Here is a 17,455-nt window from a genome sequence, read left to right on the forward strand (position 1 = left end):
ATTTTTTTAAAAATGTTTTTATTTATTTTTGAGACAGAGAGCGTGAGCAGGGGAGGGTCAGAGAGAGAGGGAGACACAGAATCTGAAGCAGGCTCCAGGCTCTGAGCTGTCAGCACAGAGCCTGACACAGGGCTCGAGCTCACAGACCGTGAGATCATGAGCTGAGCCAAAGTCTGAAGCTCAACCGACTGAGCCACCCAGGTGCCCCCACATCGGCATTTTCTGATCAAATTCCTAATCCTCAGCACCGCAAGGTAACACGTGACCACCCGGCCTGTCTTTGGCGGGACCCCCTTCACCTGTGATGTTTCTTCTTTGTGATTCCCATGCACTGACCCCACCTGCCGTGTGGCTCTAACCCTCACTTCCCATGCTGCGTCCACTCCTGCAGGGCCCCTCACCTGCCAGCGCTGTGTAAACGTGGAGAGGGCCTGTGGGTCAGCAGTGGGGGCGGATGGCAGGGTTGGTGCAGACCGGGGAACTGTGACTGGCCAGCCAGCCACGCCCCCACACTTCCTGGGGTTGGGAACCAACCGCCTTCCCCCGCAAGAGCAAAGACCTGGGCATGTGCCTTGGAACATCAGTCTGACTTATCATCTTGTAGTCTCCGGTCTGGGTCCCCAGACAGCAGCCTGCTCCCTCTCACCCGCTGGCTCTGTGCCTGCCCGGCCCCCACTCCTTTGGTCTATGTAGGCCTCACCCTGCTCATCGCCACTCAGTGCCCCCCACCAAATCCGTCCCCTCAAGGAAGACCACAACCTGTATCCTTCCCTCTGCCTGTGTCGGGATCAACCAAACAAATCCAGGGGCACAACAGTAAGGTCCCCTGTCCCAAGGGGACAGGCTGTAGCTGCAGCTTATTTGCTGAACAAAAAAAATTCTTTGCCAGTGGATAAGAAGATCCCTCTTATGTATGATGGGACAGATATGAATAGACAGGGCTGGGGGCTGGCCACTTCCATAAATACAATTTTACAGACACAGAGGCACTTTTAGTCGTGTATTGTGGGCATTGTTAAATTCTACATGATTAGTTATAGTGAAGAAACAGTCTAGGGAAAATGAATAAAATAGTGTTTTTAAAATAAAGGATCTACATAAAGTAAAAGGTGGGGGACATTTATATAGATGGCTCATGCTATGTTGATGACAAAAGTGTAATAACCTCAGGGACCAGCCTTCTTTTTTCCCTATGGCTGACTGATTACACTCCCTGCATTCTGCTGTTTCTTTTGTGAATTTGCTCTCTGGCTCCTGTGCACCTTCAGTGGAGAGCAGCTGGAGGGCCACGGGGGCTCAGTGGTCGGGGGGCAGGTGAAGGCTCCCCTCCTGACAGGCGGGAGGAGAATGGTGCCAGCACCACGGCTCACCTGGGGCAGTTCCTGGGGACCAGGCGCGGTGGGACGAATGCTTTGTGGATGGGCAGCCAAGACTGAGCGTGTCAAGCTGACTCAGCCAGTCAGTGTTAGGATTAGAATCTCATGCACGTGTTTGAATTCTGGCTCCAGTATCTGGGCTCTTGGCCACACCATACCCTTCCACAACCTTTTTACTAAGGATTTCAGAAAAGCCTACGATGAGAGACCACATGTTTGTTACCTTAATAATTGAGAGCTGACGGTTATGTGCACAGATACCTATGCACCTACCTATTGGTTAAGTAAATTTGTAGCTACTCACAATTACCTAAATTGTTACATAGCCACAAATCTGTTTATACTTATTAACAGTGGTTACTACTTTAACAATCACCTTCAAATTAAAATAAAAAATATGTAGAAAATAAACTAAAATTGCATTGGAAAAATGTAATATTTCTGTTTTTCTTAAGCTTGTGATTTCTGATGTACTGAGGAAGATATTTTGCATCTGGGTTTAATTAGAATCTTTAAAATGTCATTAGTGTGCTAATAAGAGGGTGCCAACAGATGAGGTCCTCTGTTTGGGGTTGATTCATAGTTGTTTGAGTTCATTAGGATTTAAAAAGTCATGTACAAGGAAAGCCATCCCAGTGCATCAAGAGAAAAAGATGCATGTAGAAAAAGTAGTTGTTCCATAAAGGAACAACTTTATTTACTTTCCCAGCTTTTGTTAAGTTCAAGAAGAGTTTTATAATTATTGCCTAAATAATAAAGAATGCTAACACCTGTTTTGCAATATCCCCATTGACATCAGTGTCATGTTCACTTATGAATGCCATAAAGGACAAACTCCAAATGTCTCTGTCTTGTGACTTTGCTGCCCACCCTCCCGCTCCCCACAGTGTTCTTTCTTTACCCTGAAAATAGGTTCTGGAGAGGAGAAATGAAGTAGATGAACATCATTAAATAATTTCAAATAGTGCATCTGAAGCACTAAAGCCAGGGCTTAGCCATCATTGTGCATTTCCTCAAGCTCAGAGAGATACTTGAGACCAGAGAGACACATATATCCCAGCCCTTTATACTAGACATAACAAATAGGATAGAGATGGCCCAGAAAATGCCTATTCTTTCAGCTGAACCTCCACGGACAAGAAAGGCATTGCCTCCATGCCCTGGTCTCAGTGCTGCTGTGTGCACACCTGTGAACTGGACTTCATGTTGTCACACTCCATGGAACCAGTGCCAAATCTGGCACCACTGTGCATGCCAGCTGGCTGGCGCCCTTGCACTCATTGGCCAGTGAAGGCCTTTCCTGCTGAAGTGAGCCCTTAAGCTCTGGAAGAAGTGACTGTTCCTTCAAGTGTATAGACACCAAATCAAGGCTACATGGAACACAAACATTTCTAGTAATCAACCGTAGAGGAATGGAGATCCATGAATTTCCTGACGAAGAATTCAAAATAATGGTTTAAAAGAAGCTCACTGAGCTACAAGGAACAAGATAGACAACTTGATGCAATCAGGAAAACAATACATGAACAAAATGATGGGTTTAACAAAGAGATAGAAATAATAAAATAGAGCCAAGGGGCACCTGGGTGGCTCAGTCGGTTCAGGATCTGACTTTGGCTCAGGTAATTATCTCATGGTTCGTGGGTTTGAGCCCCGTATCGGGCTTTGTGCTGACAGCTCAGAGCCTGGAGCCTGCTTCAGATTCTGTGTCTCCCTCTCTTTCTGCTCCTCCCCTACTCATGGTCTGTCTCTGTCTCTCAAAAATGAATAAATATGAAAAAAAAAGACTTTCTGGAACTGAAGAATACAATGATAGTAATGAAAAAAAAATGTAACAGAGAGCTTCAATGACAGACTTGATCAAGCAGAGGAAAGTGCCTGTGAATTCAAAGACAAGGCATTTGAAATTACCCAGAGGAGAAAAAAGAATAAAAAAGAGTGAAAAAAGCCTATGAGATTTATAGGATGCCCTCAAAGGAGCAAAATATGCATTCTTGAGAGTCCATAAGGAGCAGAGAAAGAAAAAAGAGGCAGAAAGCATATTTAAAGAAATAATGACAAAAAAAATACCCCAAATCTAGGGAAGGAAATAGATGGATTCAAGAAACCCAAGGATTTCAAATAAGTTAAACTTTATAAAGAGGTCTACATGGAGATACATTGTAATTATATTGTAGAAATCAAAGGCAAAAAGAATTTTGAAAGCAGCAAGGGGAAAGTGACTCATCACATACAAGGGAACACCTGCAATATTACCGGTAAACTTCTCAGCAGAAACCTCATAGACCAGAAGAGAGTGGGTGACATATTCAAAGTACTGAAAAGAAACAGACCAACAAAGTACTAAACCTGGCAAACTACCCTTTAAAAAGGAAGAAGAGGGGTGCCTGGGTGGCTTACTCAGTTGAGCGTCTGACTTCATCTCAGATCATGATCTCACAATTTGTGAGTTTGAGCCCCGCGTTGGGCTCTGTGCTGATAGCTCGGAGCCTGGAGCCTGCTTTGGATTCTGTGTCTCCCTCTCTCTCCGCCCCCCTCCCCCCCACTCACACTCTGTCTCAGTCTCTCAAAAATGAATAAATGTAAAAAAAAAAAAGAGATAAAGACTTTCCCAAATAAAAATTGAGGCAGTTTATCACCTTGTTTCTTGCCTTGCAAGAAATACTGAAGAGAGTTTTTCAAACAAAAACAGATGCACTCCAAACAGTAACATGAAAACATGTGGAGGCATATATTTCACTCCTGAAGGTGAACTGGGTAGACCCACCAAAGACAGAATATGCAACACTGTAATGGTGGTGAGTGATTTTGTATGTGACTAAAATAAAATTGTTACCAATTGTTTACAGCTATAAATATATTTTATGCGTGCCTTGAAGCAACCACAGAAAAACTATAATAGAGGTACAAGAGAAAAGGAAAAAAATCAATGCACATCACTGCCAAAAATGCAAGTAACAAAGGAAGATAGCAAGAGAACAACAAAGTGATAAAAAACTATAAGCCCAGTAGAAAACAAGGAACAAAGTGGCAATAGGAAGTCCCCTCCTCCCCATAATTACTCCTAAGGTCAAATGGATTAAACTCCCCAAACGAAAGGCCCAGTGTGGTTGAAACAAACGCACAAGATGCAGTGATGTGCTGCCTAAAGAGACTCCCTTACAGGTAAGGACACACAGGCTGAGAGAGAAGGGGTGGAAGATACTTCGTTCAAGTGGCCGCCGGGGAACAGAGAGGGAGCTATACTGCTTTCAGACAAAATAGTAAACTATGAACGCCGTGACAAGAGACAAAGAGGGACATTATACGACGAGGAGGGAGTCAATTCAACAGAAGGGCTTAAGGGTTATAAACATCTGTGTACCCAACATCAGAGACTTAAATATACAAAGCAAATTTTGACAGACCTGAGGGGGAGAGCAACATCAATGCAGGGATAGTAGGAGACTGTTACATAGTCCTCCAGTGCCATGTTGCAACCACCACTACGTTACCATATAATACTGTTCAATAAGAGGGATTGTCCATGAAGCTACAATTACTGCTGTGTTATATAATACTGTTCAATAAGAAGAGACTATTACATGATGCTGCAACTACTACTCTATCATCACATAATACTGTTAAATAATAGGAGACTATTATTTTCAACAGTGGACAGAGCACCCATGTAGAAAATCAATAAAGAAACGGGTGATTTGAACAAAAGTATAGGCCAAGTGCATTCTAACAGGCGTGTACAGAACTTTCCATCTCCAAGCAGAAGAATGCACATCCTTCTCAGGCACGCAGTGAACCTCCTCTAAGATAAATCACAGATTAAGTCACTTGGCAAGTCTTAACAAATTTAAGAATCTAGAAATCATTCCAAGCCTCTTTTCCAACCACAGTGGAATAAAACTATAATTTTTTTTTAAAGAGAAAATTCACAAATAAATGGGAACTGAATAACATCGTCTTGAATAACTATTGGTTCAAAGAGGAAATGGAAATGGAATTTAAAAAGTGTTTCAAGGGGTGCCTGGGTGGCTCAGTAGATTGAACACCTGATTCTTGATTTCAGCTTAGGTCATGACCCTAGAGTGGTGGGATTGTGCCCTGTGTTCGGCTCTGCACTGAGCGTGGTGCCTGCTTGGGATTCTCTCTCCGTCTGCTCCTCCCCCTGTTCTCTCTCTCTCTCTCTCTGTTCTCTAATATAAAAAAATAATAATGGCAAATTAAAAAATATTTTGAGTCAAGTGAAAACAAAAGCACAGCACACTAAAACTTAGGGGATTCAGCAAAACCTGAACTAAGAGGGAGGTTTATAGCAATAAATGCCAACATGGAAAAAGAAGTAAGATCTCAACTACAGAACCTAACTGTGCACCCCATCTAGGAAAAGAAGAGCAAACTAAGCCCAAAGCTCTGAGGAGGAAGGGAATAATAAAGAGGAGAGCAGAAATAGAGAATAGAAAATGATGGAAAAAAGTCAACAAATCTTTGAAATTTGTTTTGAGTTTTTGAAAAAGATACACCAAACTGACCAACCCTCAGCTAGGTTAACTGAGAAAAAAAAAAAAAAGAAAAGCCTCAAATGAATTAACTTAGAATGAAAGAGGAGACATTACAACATGAAAATGGTCATGAGAGGTGTGATGAGCCATTATACGCCAACAATTGGATAACACCGAAAAAATGGATAAATTCCCAGAAACCTATGACCCACCAAAACTGAATGAAGAAGAAATTGAATGCCTGGAAAGACCAAATAACAATATATATCGTTGTTCTAACAAATACAGAGATTGAATCAGCAAGAAAAACATCTCCTGACTATATTTCAATTTTTAAAAAGTTAAAAATCTCTCAACAAAGAAAAGCTCGGGACCAGATGGCCTCAGTGGTAATTTCTACTAAACATTCCAAGAAGAATCAATACCAATTATTTTAACACTCTTCCAACAGAATAGGAGAGAACACTTGCACCTAATTTTATGAGGCCAAGTCACCCTAACGCCAAAGTCAGACACAGACACCATGAGAGGAGAAAGCGACAGGCCAATATCCCTGAGCACAGGTGCAAAAATCCTCCATAAATACTGGCAAACCCAATTCAACAGCACATTAAGAGTGATGGTGACCATGCAGGGTTCATCCCTGGGATGTGAGGACAATTCACCCTAATTGATGATGTGCTAGAGGCCCCAGCCAGAGCAGATACACGAGAGAAAGAGGCGAAAGGCATTCACATTGAAAGGAAGAGGTAAAGTGATCTGTTTGCAGTTGACATGATTCTATGTGTAGAAAACCTGAAGGCTTCCCAGCAGTCTCTTTTACTTCGGTGGTTTGTTCACATGTCTGATGGTCCCACTGGAGTGAAGGCTTCTGGGTTCATCTCTGGATTCCTGGACTAAGCAAGGGGCTTGCCAGGCCGTGGGACCTGACAAATATTTGGAAAAGTCAGCGTCACAAATGGAGTGGTGGACACAGTCTGCTTCGGCTGGGTAGTGTTTCAAATATGGAAGCAAGATGCCCCTTTGGGTGGACGCCCTCCTGTCGGGCTCTCCTGCCTCTCCAGATGGCACTGGTCAGCCTCTGCAGCCAGCAGGCCTCTGTGCACCCTCTGCAGAGGAGGGGACCCCCAGGGGTGTCTTCACGTCTGCTGACTTCCTCTGAGGCTCCAGTGGTCACTGCTGCTCAGGAAGGAGCCTTGTGCAGCTGCAGGGGTTCCGGGCTTACAGGGATGGACCGTGCTTGTATCAGGCATGTGTCAGGCCTGTCTGATGCCCCCATGACCTCTCCTGTGGCAGTGACCTTAAGGCCATCAGCCCGCCTGTGTCCGGACAAGCTTCAGGGCCCAGTGGCTGCTGTGCAGGCCGGCAGATGGGCGTCCTCTCCCCTGGGGGGCTGGTGGGCTGGCAGGCGCTCAGGCCAGAGACACGGTGGAGGAGACAGAATGTGACCAAAAATTCCCACTAAGGGCCTTTTATCTGCGATAAAGAGAAGTTGTGTTTTCTGTCAGACGTGGCATTTCACGTTCCCTGGCTTCCTCACACGCATTAATGAATAAATATTTGTCTCCATGAAATGTTTAAGGGGAAATAGAAAACATTACATAAATTACTTTTTCAGGATCAATAGCCATCACTTTGTGAAGCCTGTTTATCCCAATTAGACAAAATGCTTTTGATCTGAGGCCAAGCTCTGGCCCTTCTCTGTGGAGGCATTTTCTTCCCAAATCATAACACACTTAGAAACTCAGTAGGTTTTTTGTTTTTGTTTTTCCTGGTATAGTCAGTGGGTGTTCTGTTCATCCCACATCGTGCCCGAATCAAAGATGGCTCGTGTCGGCCTCCTGCCCTGTCGTGAGGAAGCCTTGCTGGGTCCCGTAACAGTGCTGAGGGTGACACATGGTCCCCTAACATGGACGTCGTGTTCCTAGGACGGGGCCACGGGTCCTCTGTCTGCGGCTCACTTGGAGGACGTCTGCGGCCCCGAGCAGAGGTGGGAGCAAGCAGCTGTGGCCTGTTCTCCAAATAAGGGTCCTCTTAACGGGATGCTCTCACCCTGGCTTTTCCTCAGTGACTCGCGGGGAGAAAAACCCAAAGCTGGGTGGTAGCAAATATGTTGCTAAGATACTGACGTTCTGTGACTGCAAAGTTGAACCTTTTTGGAAAAGTCTGTCACGGCCAGAGAATGAGAGAAAGAAGGGGAGAGATTTCAAAGCAGTTTTCCTTTTCATGAGGCCTGTTTCATTCTCTTCCGTCGCTGTCTTTCTTCTCCTGTGCATTCAAAAAGCCGCTAATAGGTTTTGGAAAGCAAGTCTTGTTTTTGTTGTGAGCCTCTCGGATTTCCCTTTTGCATTTTAAGGGCACTGGCTGGGAAGGCTTGGACTCGCCAGACAAACTACTATACCAGTGGAAGTCTGTCCAGTTTCTGATAACACAGAACTAATTTATTTTTTGTTTATACTCCACTACCTCTGACAAAGCTTCCTCTGGAGATGTATATCTTCATTCTCAGCTCTTCTGGTTTGTCATCTTTTTTTCTTTTTTTGGCTTTGTTTTGCAACTGACAAGGGGAAAAAAAATCTGACATCAACCTTGGAAGATGGTAATGCATTCAAGATTTTTTTTTTCCTTTCAGATCTGATAAAAATCTTGCCTAAAACCATGTCCAACCTTTTCAGCAGGAAGTCCAGATGGCTTTGCAGCCTGTATAACAGACTTTACTCACTGATGCTTTGCAGAGTGTCGGCAGGGCAATGTGTTTCCCGAAACAGAAATGCAAAACAAAAGACGGCAGTTGGCTGTGTCTCGGGGCAGGTCTGGGGCACGGATGTGGGGGGCACGTGGGGGGCGGAGGGGAGTGCAAACAGAGGAAAAGTCTTAGAGCTCTCTCAAAAGGCAATCTTGAGAATGAGAATTCCATCCGTGGGAGCCTGGGGGGTTGGGGGGGAGACATGGCTGAAAATCAGCTTCATGTGGGGCAAAAATGGATTTTTCTCGACGGGGAAGAATGTAACTTCCCTACTGTTGAAGATGAGCTGTTGCTGATGTGATCGGTGAGGTGTGTTTGCCCATCTCTTTCGGCCGAAGGGTTCCTGCAGTGTCTGCTGTGGGCGATTTCCTCTGCGGTGTCCACTGGAGACTTACCATCAGCATTGTGTGCATGAAGTGAGGCCGGGAAGACTCGTGCCGGCAGTGGGCACGGGCAGGAGTGACATCTTTGGTCACTTATTTTTACTCGCTGTCAGAATGAGCCATCATCATTCCTAGTTATGCCTTCGCTAGCCACAGCTAGCGCATTCCGGGAGGATGAGATCATTTGCAAACATAGCTGATGAGGTCTTTGGCTTTCTGGGGAGCTGAGTGTGTAGGACTGACATCCTATTTTCCAGCTGGAGGAGCGGAGGCTCTGGCAGCGACAACTTCAAGCTCCTTTCGTTAGCAGCCAGGCCCAGGGACGGACGGTTTTCCTCCGACTTCCCCCAGGTCGCCTCCCTGCGCCTGCACACTGCTGTCTCACTCCCCCATCCAGCCACATGCCCAGTGGATACAGCTCTCCGGCCCTTCTCTCTCTTGCTCCCAATTCCAGAGCTTGGTTGGGCTTGTTATGATGCCTGGGATGGGATAGCAGCCACCCGCGTCCTTCCCCAGCCGCCTCGGCCTCCGCCAGGCAGCCATCCCTAATTAGCCCGACCCAGCTCTGACCCACCTGTGCACCATGGCATGACGTGGTGGTTCTCAGCCCTGCGTGCGTGTTATATTCTCCTGGGGAGATTGAAAACATTCCAGTGCCAAGGCCCCAACCTACACCAATTATAATAGAGCGCCTGGGGGTGAGGCCAGGACTTATGTGCTTTTAAAAGCAGATTCCAGCATGCAGAGAGAAAGTCACTGCATAGAGGTAAATGGCTCACGTTGGTTTCTAGTGAAAACACTTGAATGTCTTCGTCAGGTGTGGTGCCACATTTCGGCTACTTCAACTTTGGTGTGCTTGGAAGGCCAGCACACCATCTTTCTGTCTGGGATCACGTGATGGGCCCATTGGTGGAGGTGTGAGTGTGACATGGGAGGGAGGAAAGTCACAGGAGTGACAACCCCAGGAATGACCTTCCTCTGTGTACAGGTCCTGATAAGGACCTGACAAGTTGGGTGCAGGGAGATATGTGTCCCAGGTATTTGGACACCCGTCGGAATGTGTTCAAATGAATCGATGTGAACTTTTTGGCTTCGTAAAGCCGTTTTGGGAAACACTACGGCACAGTAGCACAGTTTCGTGAGAAAAGCTGGGGACAGTACGAGAGATGTCTGATCCAGCTTAGGAGACAGGAGAGCACGGGGAGCAGACGGACGTCTGAAAGGCTGAGCTGCTGTGTGACTTTGTTTCTTCATCTGCTAAATGTACCAAGGTTATCAGTCTTGTCGCTAAGATTTGGTTTATTTGTAGCTCAGAAATAGCAGAGGATGGTCGTTAAGAATTTTTTACTTCAGTATTATCTGAATCTGAAATACAGAATAATGATAAATATTGTTTTCTTTCGTTTGTTATCTCAGAGTATTCTTCAGAGAAATAATCTGTAGGACATCTGATATGGGAACCATACAGCTTCCTTAAAAGTCTGTGAACTGAGACGTTAGTAGCAAAATGGCTTCGTATGTGGTGTATTAGTTAAGTGCTTTCTGGGTGACCGATAGTTCCCAAACTCAGTAGGAAGCCTTGGTTGTTTGCTCAGCGTCTGGAGTCTGGCTGGGGTGAGTGACCTTTCTGGGCTTCCCAGTGGCGAATGTCTGGCCCTGGCCAGGTGAGGGGCTCCTGAGACGAGCTCCCATCACCGTGGAGCCAGAGGGGCAAGCGCGGTCCAGGTGCTGGGGCAGGATGGGCCCCTGAGCACCCGCTGGTCCCTCCAGACCTGCAGTGCTGGGGTGGGGGATAGCACCCTTTCCAGGGCCGGGAGGAGAGAGCGAGTATGAGCTCGCCTGCCCATGCAGTCTGCATCCCTGGCTTGGTGCAGGGTGTGAAGCACCATGGAGGCTCTGGAAAGGTTGGGCTAAGCCCTGGACCCGAGGGGCTGGTCTGCTTTGTGACACATGCTCCTTGAATTGCAGGGCCCTTGGCAGAGGTGGGGGTGGGGGGAGGGGGTGTGCCCTGGAAGGTAGGTCTGGACGGTGCCTTTCCAGCGGCTCTCGCCAGGTGAGATCTGGTGTCCAGAAGGACTGACAGACAGGCGGGGCGGGGGGTGCTCCGGAGGTCAGAGGGTGGGGAAGGGTGGGTGGCCGCGAGGTCATGAGGTCATGACTGCTGTCGCGCGGGGGGCGGGGGGGGGGTCTCAGGGCGTTCTGCCCTTAGGTCTGTGACTTAGGAGCACCAAGCACCCCACCCCACCCCCACCCCCACGAGATGGGTGGGGGGTGGGGCCACACACCTGCGCTCCCAGTGAAGCGGGGAGGGGGTGGTTCCCGTGCGGGTGCGGGGCCTCCCCACCCCGGGGATACCCACGCAGCCAGACGGCGGATCCGAGTTTTGCAAGCCCGCCCCCCCTTCCCCCGCCTCCCAGGTCTGTGGCCACAGCATGTGGCCTCCCAGATGACCCGGTTCCCCAGTTCCGACCAGATTCTGGTCTCTCTGTCTGTCAGTGCTACCAACCTTTCCTTCATCCCTGAACCAGCCAGTGGGGCCACCTCCTCCTTGGGGAAGGACCTCACCCCTTCCCTGAGGAGAACCAGACATGGCCCCTCACCATCCAGTCCCTCACCTCCATGCCCCAGCCAGCACCCTCCTCCCTGGGCCTCCGGATTTTGCGCTTCGCCCTCCTGCCCCCTGCCCCCGCCCCCTGCCCCCCTGCTCTTGCCTCCTGCCCCCCTGCCCCGGCCCACCTGCCCTCCTGCCCTCCTGCCCTCCTGCTCCAGTCTTCCTACCACCCCCCCCCGTCCCCCGTCCCCCTGCCCTCCAGACCCTGCAGTTTTGACCTCCTGTCCTCCTTCTCCCCCACCCCCGCCCTTCCTAATTCCAGTCTCTCCAGCACTTTTGTTTGCTTGTGTATCAGTCAGACTGGGTTGAATGGTGTTCCACCAAATTATATCCACTTGGAACCTCAGGATGTCCGCTCAGGTGGAAATAGTTAGATGTAATCAGTTAGGATCTGGAGATCGGGGTTTAGAGTCGCTGGGAACCTGGTCCCTGGTTGCTTATTGCTTCACTGTCAGCTGAAACTTGTTAGTGCCAAAGCCTACCAGTGCCAGACTCAAATTTGTGCACACTCGGCAATTTAAAACTAACGTGAACGTGCAGGTTTTTAGCCATTGAGAGATTGCCTACTTTTCAGACTGCACAGAACCTGACAGCTGTTACCCATAGATAAGACAGGTCCCAAGATGCGGTGGTCCTTGGCGTTCTCTGATCCAGAGCCCCCTCACCAGACTGCTGAGTCACCTCACCTAGACACGTAACCCTCTCTGAGCACCCAGGCCCTCCTGGCCACCCCAGGACAGGCTGGTGCTGTGAGGGACGCCCTGGCCTGCAAACCTGTCACGGTGTTGTCTTGTCTAAATAACCTCACGTGAGCTGCCACCACTGTGTGGCCATGGCTCCTTCCTGGATCTGCTCCGAGATGCCTGGACCCTTCACAGGCACAGACGGAGGCGGGGCCTGGGGTGGCCGGTCTGGCTCCCAGAAGCTGGAGGGAGGAAGGAGCCTCAGCCCAGGCAGCGCCTTGGTCTCCATTCTGCTGTTGAGTTTTGGCAACAGGGGAACACAGTTCTGTGGTTCTGAGCTGCTCGTATGTGGTGATTCATCACACAGCCCAGGGATACCCACACACACGACCTTGCTCTCCACCCGTGCTGAGTCTCTGATGTGCCCAGAGTCGTGGGGCTGGCGGCTGGCACGTTCTCACTGTATTTATAAGCACAAACAGGTCCCTGTTAGCAGGAAGCTGGGTACCTGTCCTGGGCCACAGAGCCTCGGCGGGGAGGCTGACTTGTCTCCCTCACACCAGAGACTGCCCCAAATGGAGCATCCATGCCTTGATTCCTTCAGCAGATGCGCACTGAGTGCCCCGTGCGTGCCCTGCACCGTGCTGGGCGTCAGAAGGGACCCCTGTCCTTTCTGGACAGTGACATGTGTACAAAACACATCGACCTTGAGGGAGCCTGGAGGGGAGGTGGCCAGCCGACCACAGGGCAGCTGAACACAGATACAGAAGGCTGTGCTGGAAGAAACAGGACACACGTGACAGGCGTGGAGGAGAAAACCGCGTCCGGCATCCCAGGGCCACACGGCCTCTCCTGTCAATGCTGTTATTTACTCAGTGATGGATGGCCACCCTCCTTAGCCACTCCGCCAAGCCAAGCGGAAGAGTGCTGTCACGTGTGCTCTGTGTTTAGAAGGGAAGGCAGGAGCTGCCCGGCGGGACATAACAATTCGGGGGTCGGGGAAGGACCCTGAGACCAGCAGGCAGGTAAGCAGAAACCCGACAGAGATCAAGAGTCGCTATGTAAACAGTGGGGTGGGAATGGCCTCACACACGGAGGCTCGGGTGTCTGGATTACTGGGGGGCCGGGGGTGGCCACGCACCGTGGACACTCCGTTTTCCTTCCTGCCACCCCTTCCCTCTTGTCCGAGGGTGGTCCTTTCCCTGCTGTGGTGACACTTCCCGCAGAGCACAGGTGTCAGAAAATTTGCGAGACTTGCGGACCTACCGTGTGCCATCACCTCCATTTAAAACCACCGACTCCGGTGGGCGCTCGCCCCGGTCCCGGGAAGCACTGCTGCCGGGAAAGCCGGCGTCTCTCCTCTCTCCTTAAGAGCGAGGACCGGGGAGTGCTTCTTCCCGCCCCCGGTTCCCGCAGCCACTTAGCAGGTCAGCAGATTTATGGACTCCGTGCCCGGGTTTTAAAGATACAAGATAAAAGCGTAGAGCTATTTATTTGACTGCATTAAAAATCTCCTACAGGAGCCACTTAACTTTTGAATGTTGGTAGATGTGAGCGGTAGCGGCCAGGCCGGACTTGTTGGCTCTGGCTACCGCCAATAGAGGGTGACAGCAGTTTTCTGTATGGGATTAACTGAAATCGAACACATTGACTTCAGAATCTAAACTGGTGATACAAAGAAGGCTTGTATATGTTATTAAAAACAAAAGCTGTGGGATTTTATATAGAATATGCACGTCTACCGTAAATCTCCCGGAAAGCCAACCTGATGCAGACGCGCAGGACCTTCTCCGTGTCTCTGTCTCTGATCGTCTGTCCCTCTCCCAGGGTCCATCACTCTGGCTGATGAAACACTGGGGTGAATAATGAGAACCCCGAGGGGGTCATGCAAGGCCACCTAAGGAACCATTACAGAATTCCTGGCAGTTTATTTCCTGTCATGGATGTTTGCACAGACGGCTCTGGTACAACACCATCAGGTAACTCTGTTTTTCCTTAGTGGACTTTATTTTTCAGACAGTTTGTAGTTTTAGAGCAATAGTGAGTGTAACATAGACATTTCCCACATACACTGCTGCCAACACACCGCAGCCTCCCCCACCGGCAATGTCCCCACCAGATGGTGCATTTCTCACAATCACTGCACCCACAGGGCATGTCATCGTCACCCGAGTCCATGGTTTACACTGGGGTCACTTGGCATTGTACATACTGTGGGTCTGGACAAGTGTATGAGGACAGGTGTCCGTGTTGTGTTATCACACAGAGCAGTTTCACTGCCCCCAAATCCCCTGTGCTCCACCTGTTCAACCCTCCCTCCCTTCGACTCCCAGAAATCCCTCATACTTTTCACCGTCTCCACCGTTCTGCCTTTTCCAGGGTGTCAGATAGTGGGAGTCACACAGGATGAACCTCTTTAGATCGGCGCCCCTCGCTTAGTCATACGCTGTCAAGTTTCCTCCGTGTGTTTTCATGGCTTGTTAGCTCGTTTCTTTTTATCGCCGAATACTGTTCCACTGCCTGGATGGACCAAGTTTGTTTATCCAGCACCTGCTGAAGGACATCTTCAATGCCCCCAAGTTTTGGCGATTGTGAATAAAACCGCTATACGCATCTGTGGGCAGGGCTTTGTACCAACACAGCTTTCAACTCATTTGAGTAAACGTCAAGGGGCACGGTGGCCGGGTCGTGTGGCGAGGGTACGTTCAGTCCTGTAGGAACCCACCAGACCGTCCTCCCAAGTGGCTGCCCCTGTCCGCGTGCCCGCCTGCCGTGCCTGAGAGACGCTGTGGCTCGAGGTCCTCGCCAACATGTGCTGGTGTCGGGGGCCTGGGTTTGGGCCCTTCTAACAGGCGAGCAGTGGTGTCTCCTTGTCTGGATCTGCACTTCCAGGTAACTGTTTTTTTTAAATGTTAATTTATTTATTTTGAGAGCGAGCATGAGTGGGGAGGGGCAGAGAGAGAGAGAGGGAGAGAGGGAATCCCAGGCAGGCTCTGCACTGACAGCATGGGGCCTGACGTGGGACTCAAACTCACAAACCGTGAGCTGAAATCAAGAGTTGGATACTTAACCGACTGAACCACCCAGGTGCCCCAGTCACTAATTTTTGACTGTACAGTTTACTTTTGTGGGCTCTTAGCCGGCTGGGAAACTCTAACCACAGATCACGTCTTTGTTTTTCTATTTCTAAAGGACAGGATACAGAGAGAGCATGGGGTTCATAGTCTTCTCCAGCTTTTTATTTTCTCGGTCTCAGAAGAGTTTATGAAAGTGGTTTTCTAGAGCCAGTAGATGTGGCTTCTTGTAAGATGGTTTTGGCCAGGATCAGAGTTTATTAGACCCATAGACCGAGATTTTCTAGAGGGAAAACAAAATGGGCAATAATTCCATACAATGAGGTTCCTTTACTAATGGATATTTAGACTGTACTACATTCACTTCCTCCCCTATAGGAAACAATGTAGTTTTCACTTGAGGGAATGAAGTTTTGGGTTGCTTCTGGGAAGTTCAGGACTCTGTACTCACAGGGCGATCAACAGACACCATCACTTTGAAGGTACTGAGCAATGAACTTGATTAAAAACAAAATGGCGCCACTGCCTAAATAGTGTGTGGTTGATCTCAGCCTCGTCTTGACTATTCAATCTTACTTTCACTTATAGACCGCCCCCCCCTCCCCCCCCCGACGCACCCCTGCGCAGCCATCACTGGGCATGTGCTGAAGGTGATCCCTGCGCTGCATGAGGCATGATTAGCGGACCAGGGCTCATCCCTGGGACAGGGATTCCGCGAGGCTGGTCAGTTAGACTCTCGGGGGTGGTCATGGGGGGCGATAAATTTAGCTGCAAGAAGCGGTGATGCTCTTTTGCTTGTTTCTGGCTTAGATTTAGAATTTGAGGAGTTTTGTGAAATGTACCAGGACCAACGCCTGCCATGCCAACTGCAGGGATTTCAGTCAGATTGCACGTTATTCTTTGTTGCTAAGTGTTGGCATTCATGGTTTCGGGTCTGGCAAGGTGGGCTGAAGTCTTCAGTTCCAGTCTCCAGGCAGCCCACGGCCCAGCAGTTAGCCTAGATTTGGGGCCGTTGGGGAGGGTTTTGTCTGTGGTGGAGTCTACCCTCCTCCTGTCTCACATGGCGCCCTCAGGGCGCTCCTGCTTTGAGTATGACGTTGCTCTGTCCTTCCACCGCTTCCTTCTGCAGATTTGGACTTGCTCCTGCCTGTCTGATTTCAGATGCTTCGTTCTGCTTGGGATTTCCAGCTGTGGCTCCTTCTGTCCTCTGCACAGTGGTTTAATTTCTGTCGGTTTTTGTTCTCGTCTTAACTCAGTGTGTTCCCGTGATCAGCTTGCACCCTTACTTCTCCATGTTAGCCTGCTTCTTAATCCTTGGCTTCCAGAGAGCCCGCCGTGATTTCTCGCTGCCTCATTCATGCCGCACCTGCTTACTGCGATTGGCTTGAGGACAAGTATGATCCAGGGACAGGGTGCACACAGAGACTAGAATGACTGCCGGTTTCCACAGTGCCCCGCGAGGAGACACGTTCCTGGATGCTAAGACTCCCCACTTCTATGAGAGTGGCCTCAATGGGGCGTTGTCTGCATCAGATGTTAAACACTTCTGATAAACTACAGACGCCTAAGAACCAGTGTGGAAAGAAAGGCCTTCTTGTCCGTGTGTAAGGATCTGCTGCCTAAGTTAAATTATGAGCCCAGCTGGCAGGTGCCACTGAAGCCCACTGTGTGCCCGGCCTGCTGGGAACAGGGCTAACCTGGTGCCGGGCTGATGGGACTTCTCTGCCAGGCTGGGGACCCCTCTCCTGGCAGCTCCTGGTGGCCCCTCTTGGTGGACAGGAGGGAGGGGCAGGGCTCTCTCTGGGTCCAGCCCCTTCCCTCCTCAGGAAGTCAGGGAAGGAGGAGACACAACTATAAAGAGGAGAAAGGCCTTTTAGTCACTTGAATTAAAAAGGATTGAGGTTCATGGTTGAATGTTGAACTATACGAATCTGGCTGTAGTTGACTTCTGAGCTCGGTAATGTCACATACTTGAACCTAATCCCTTAGACAAGTGCTCTGAAGTAGATGTGGGTTTTAGTTACTCAGGCGAGGTCTACACCAGTCCTCCAACAGTGTAGACTTGCCGGGAGGGCCTGCAAAGGAA

General features: G+C 49.3%; 1 protein-coding gene and 1 long non-coding RNA gene across 2 annotated transcripts in view; one reads left to right on the plus strand and one right to left on the minus strand.

Moving 5' to 3' along the window:
• Window positions 1-17,455, minus strand: part of ADARB2 (adenosine deaminase RNA specific B2 (inactive)) — a 133,757-nt gene that overhangs the window by 70,265 nt on the left and 46,037 nt on the right. Inside the window, 1 exon segment of the mRNA XM_042990927.1 lies at window positions 1,371-1,382. Within this exon segment, the coding sequence (XP_042846861.1) occupies window positions 1,371-1,382 (12 nt within the window).
• LOC102962322 lies at window positions 13,146-15,887 on the plus strand. Its single transcript, XR_446991.3, has 4 exons — window positions 13,146-13,320; window positions 14,123-14,274; window positions 14,675-15,187; window positions 15,748-15,887. It is a non-coding gene; the product is annotated as an uncharacterized LOC102962322 (long non-coding RNA).

The sequence above is a fragment of the Panthera tigris genome, chromosome B4 (genome assembly GCF_018350195.1).
Source record: "Panthera tigris isolate Pti1 chromosome B4, P.tigris_Pti1_mat1.1, whole genome shotgun sequence".
NCBI classification, from domain to species: Eukaryota; Metazoa; Chordata; class Mammalia; order Carnivora; family Felidae; genus Panthera; species Panthera tigris.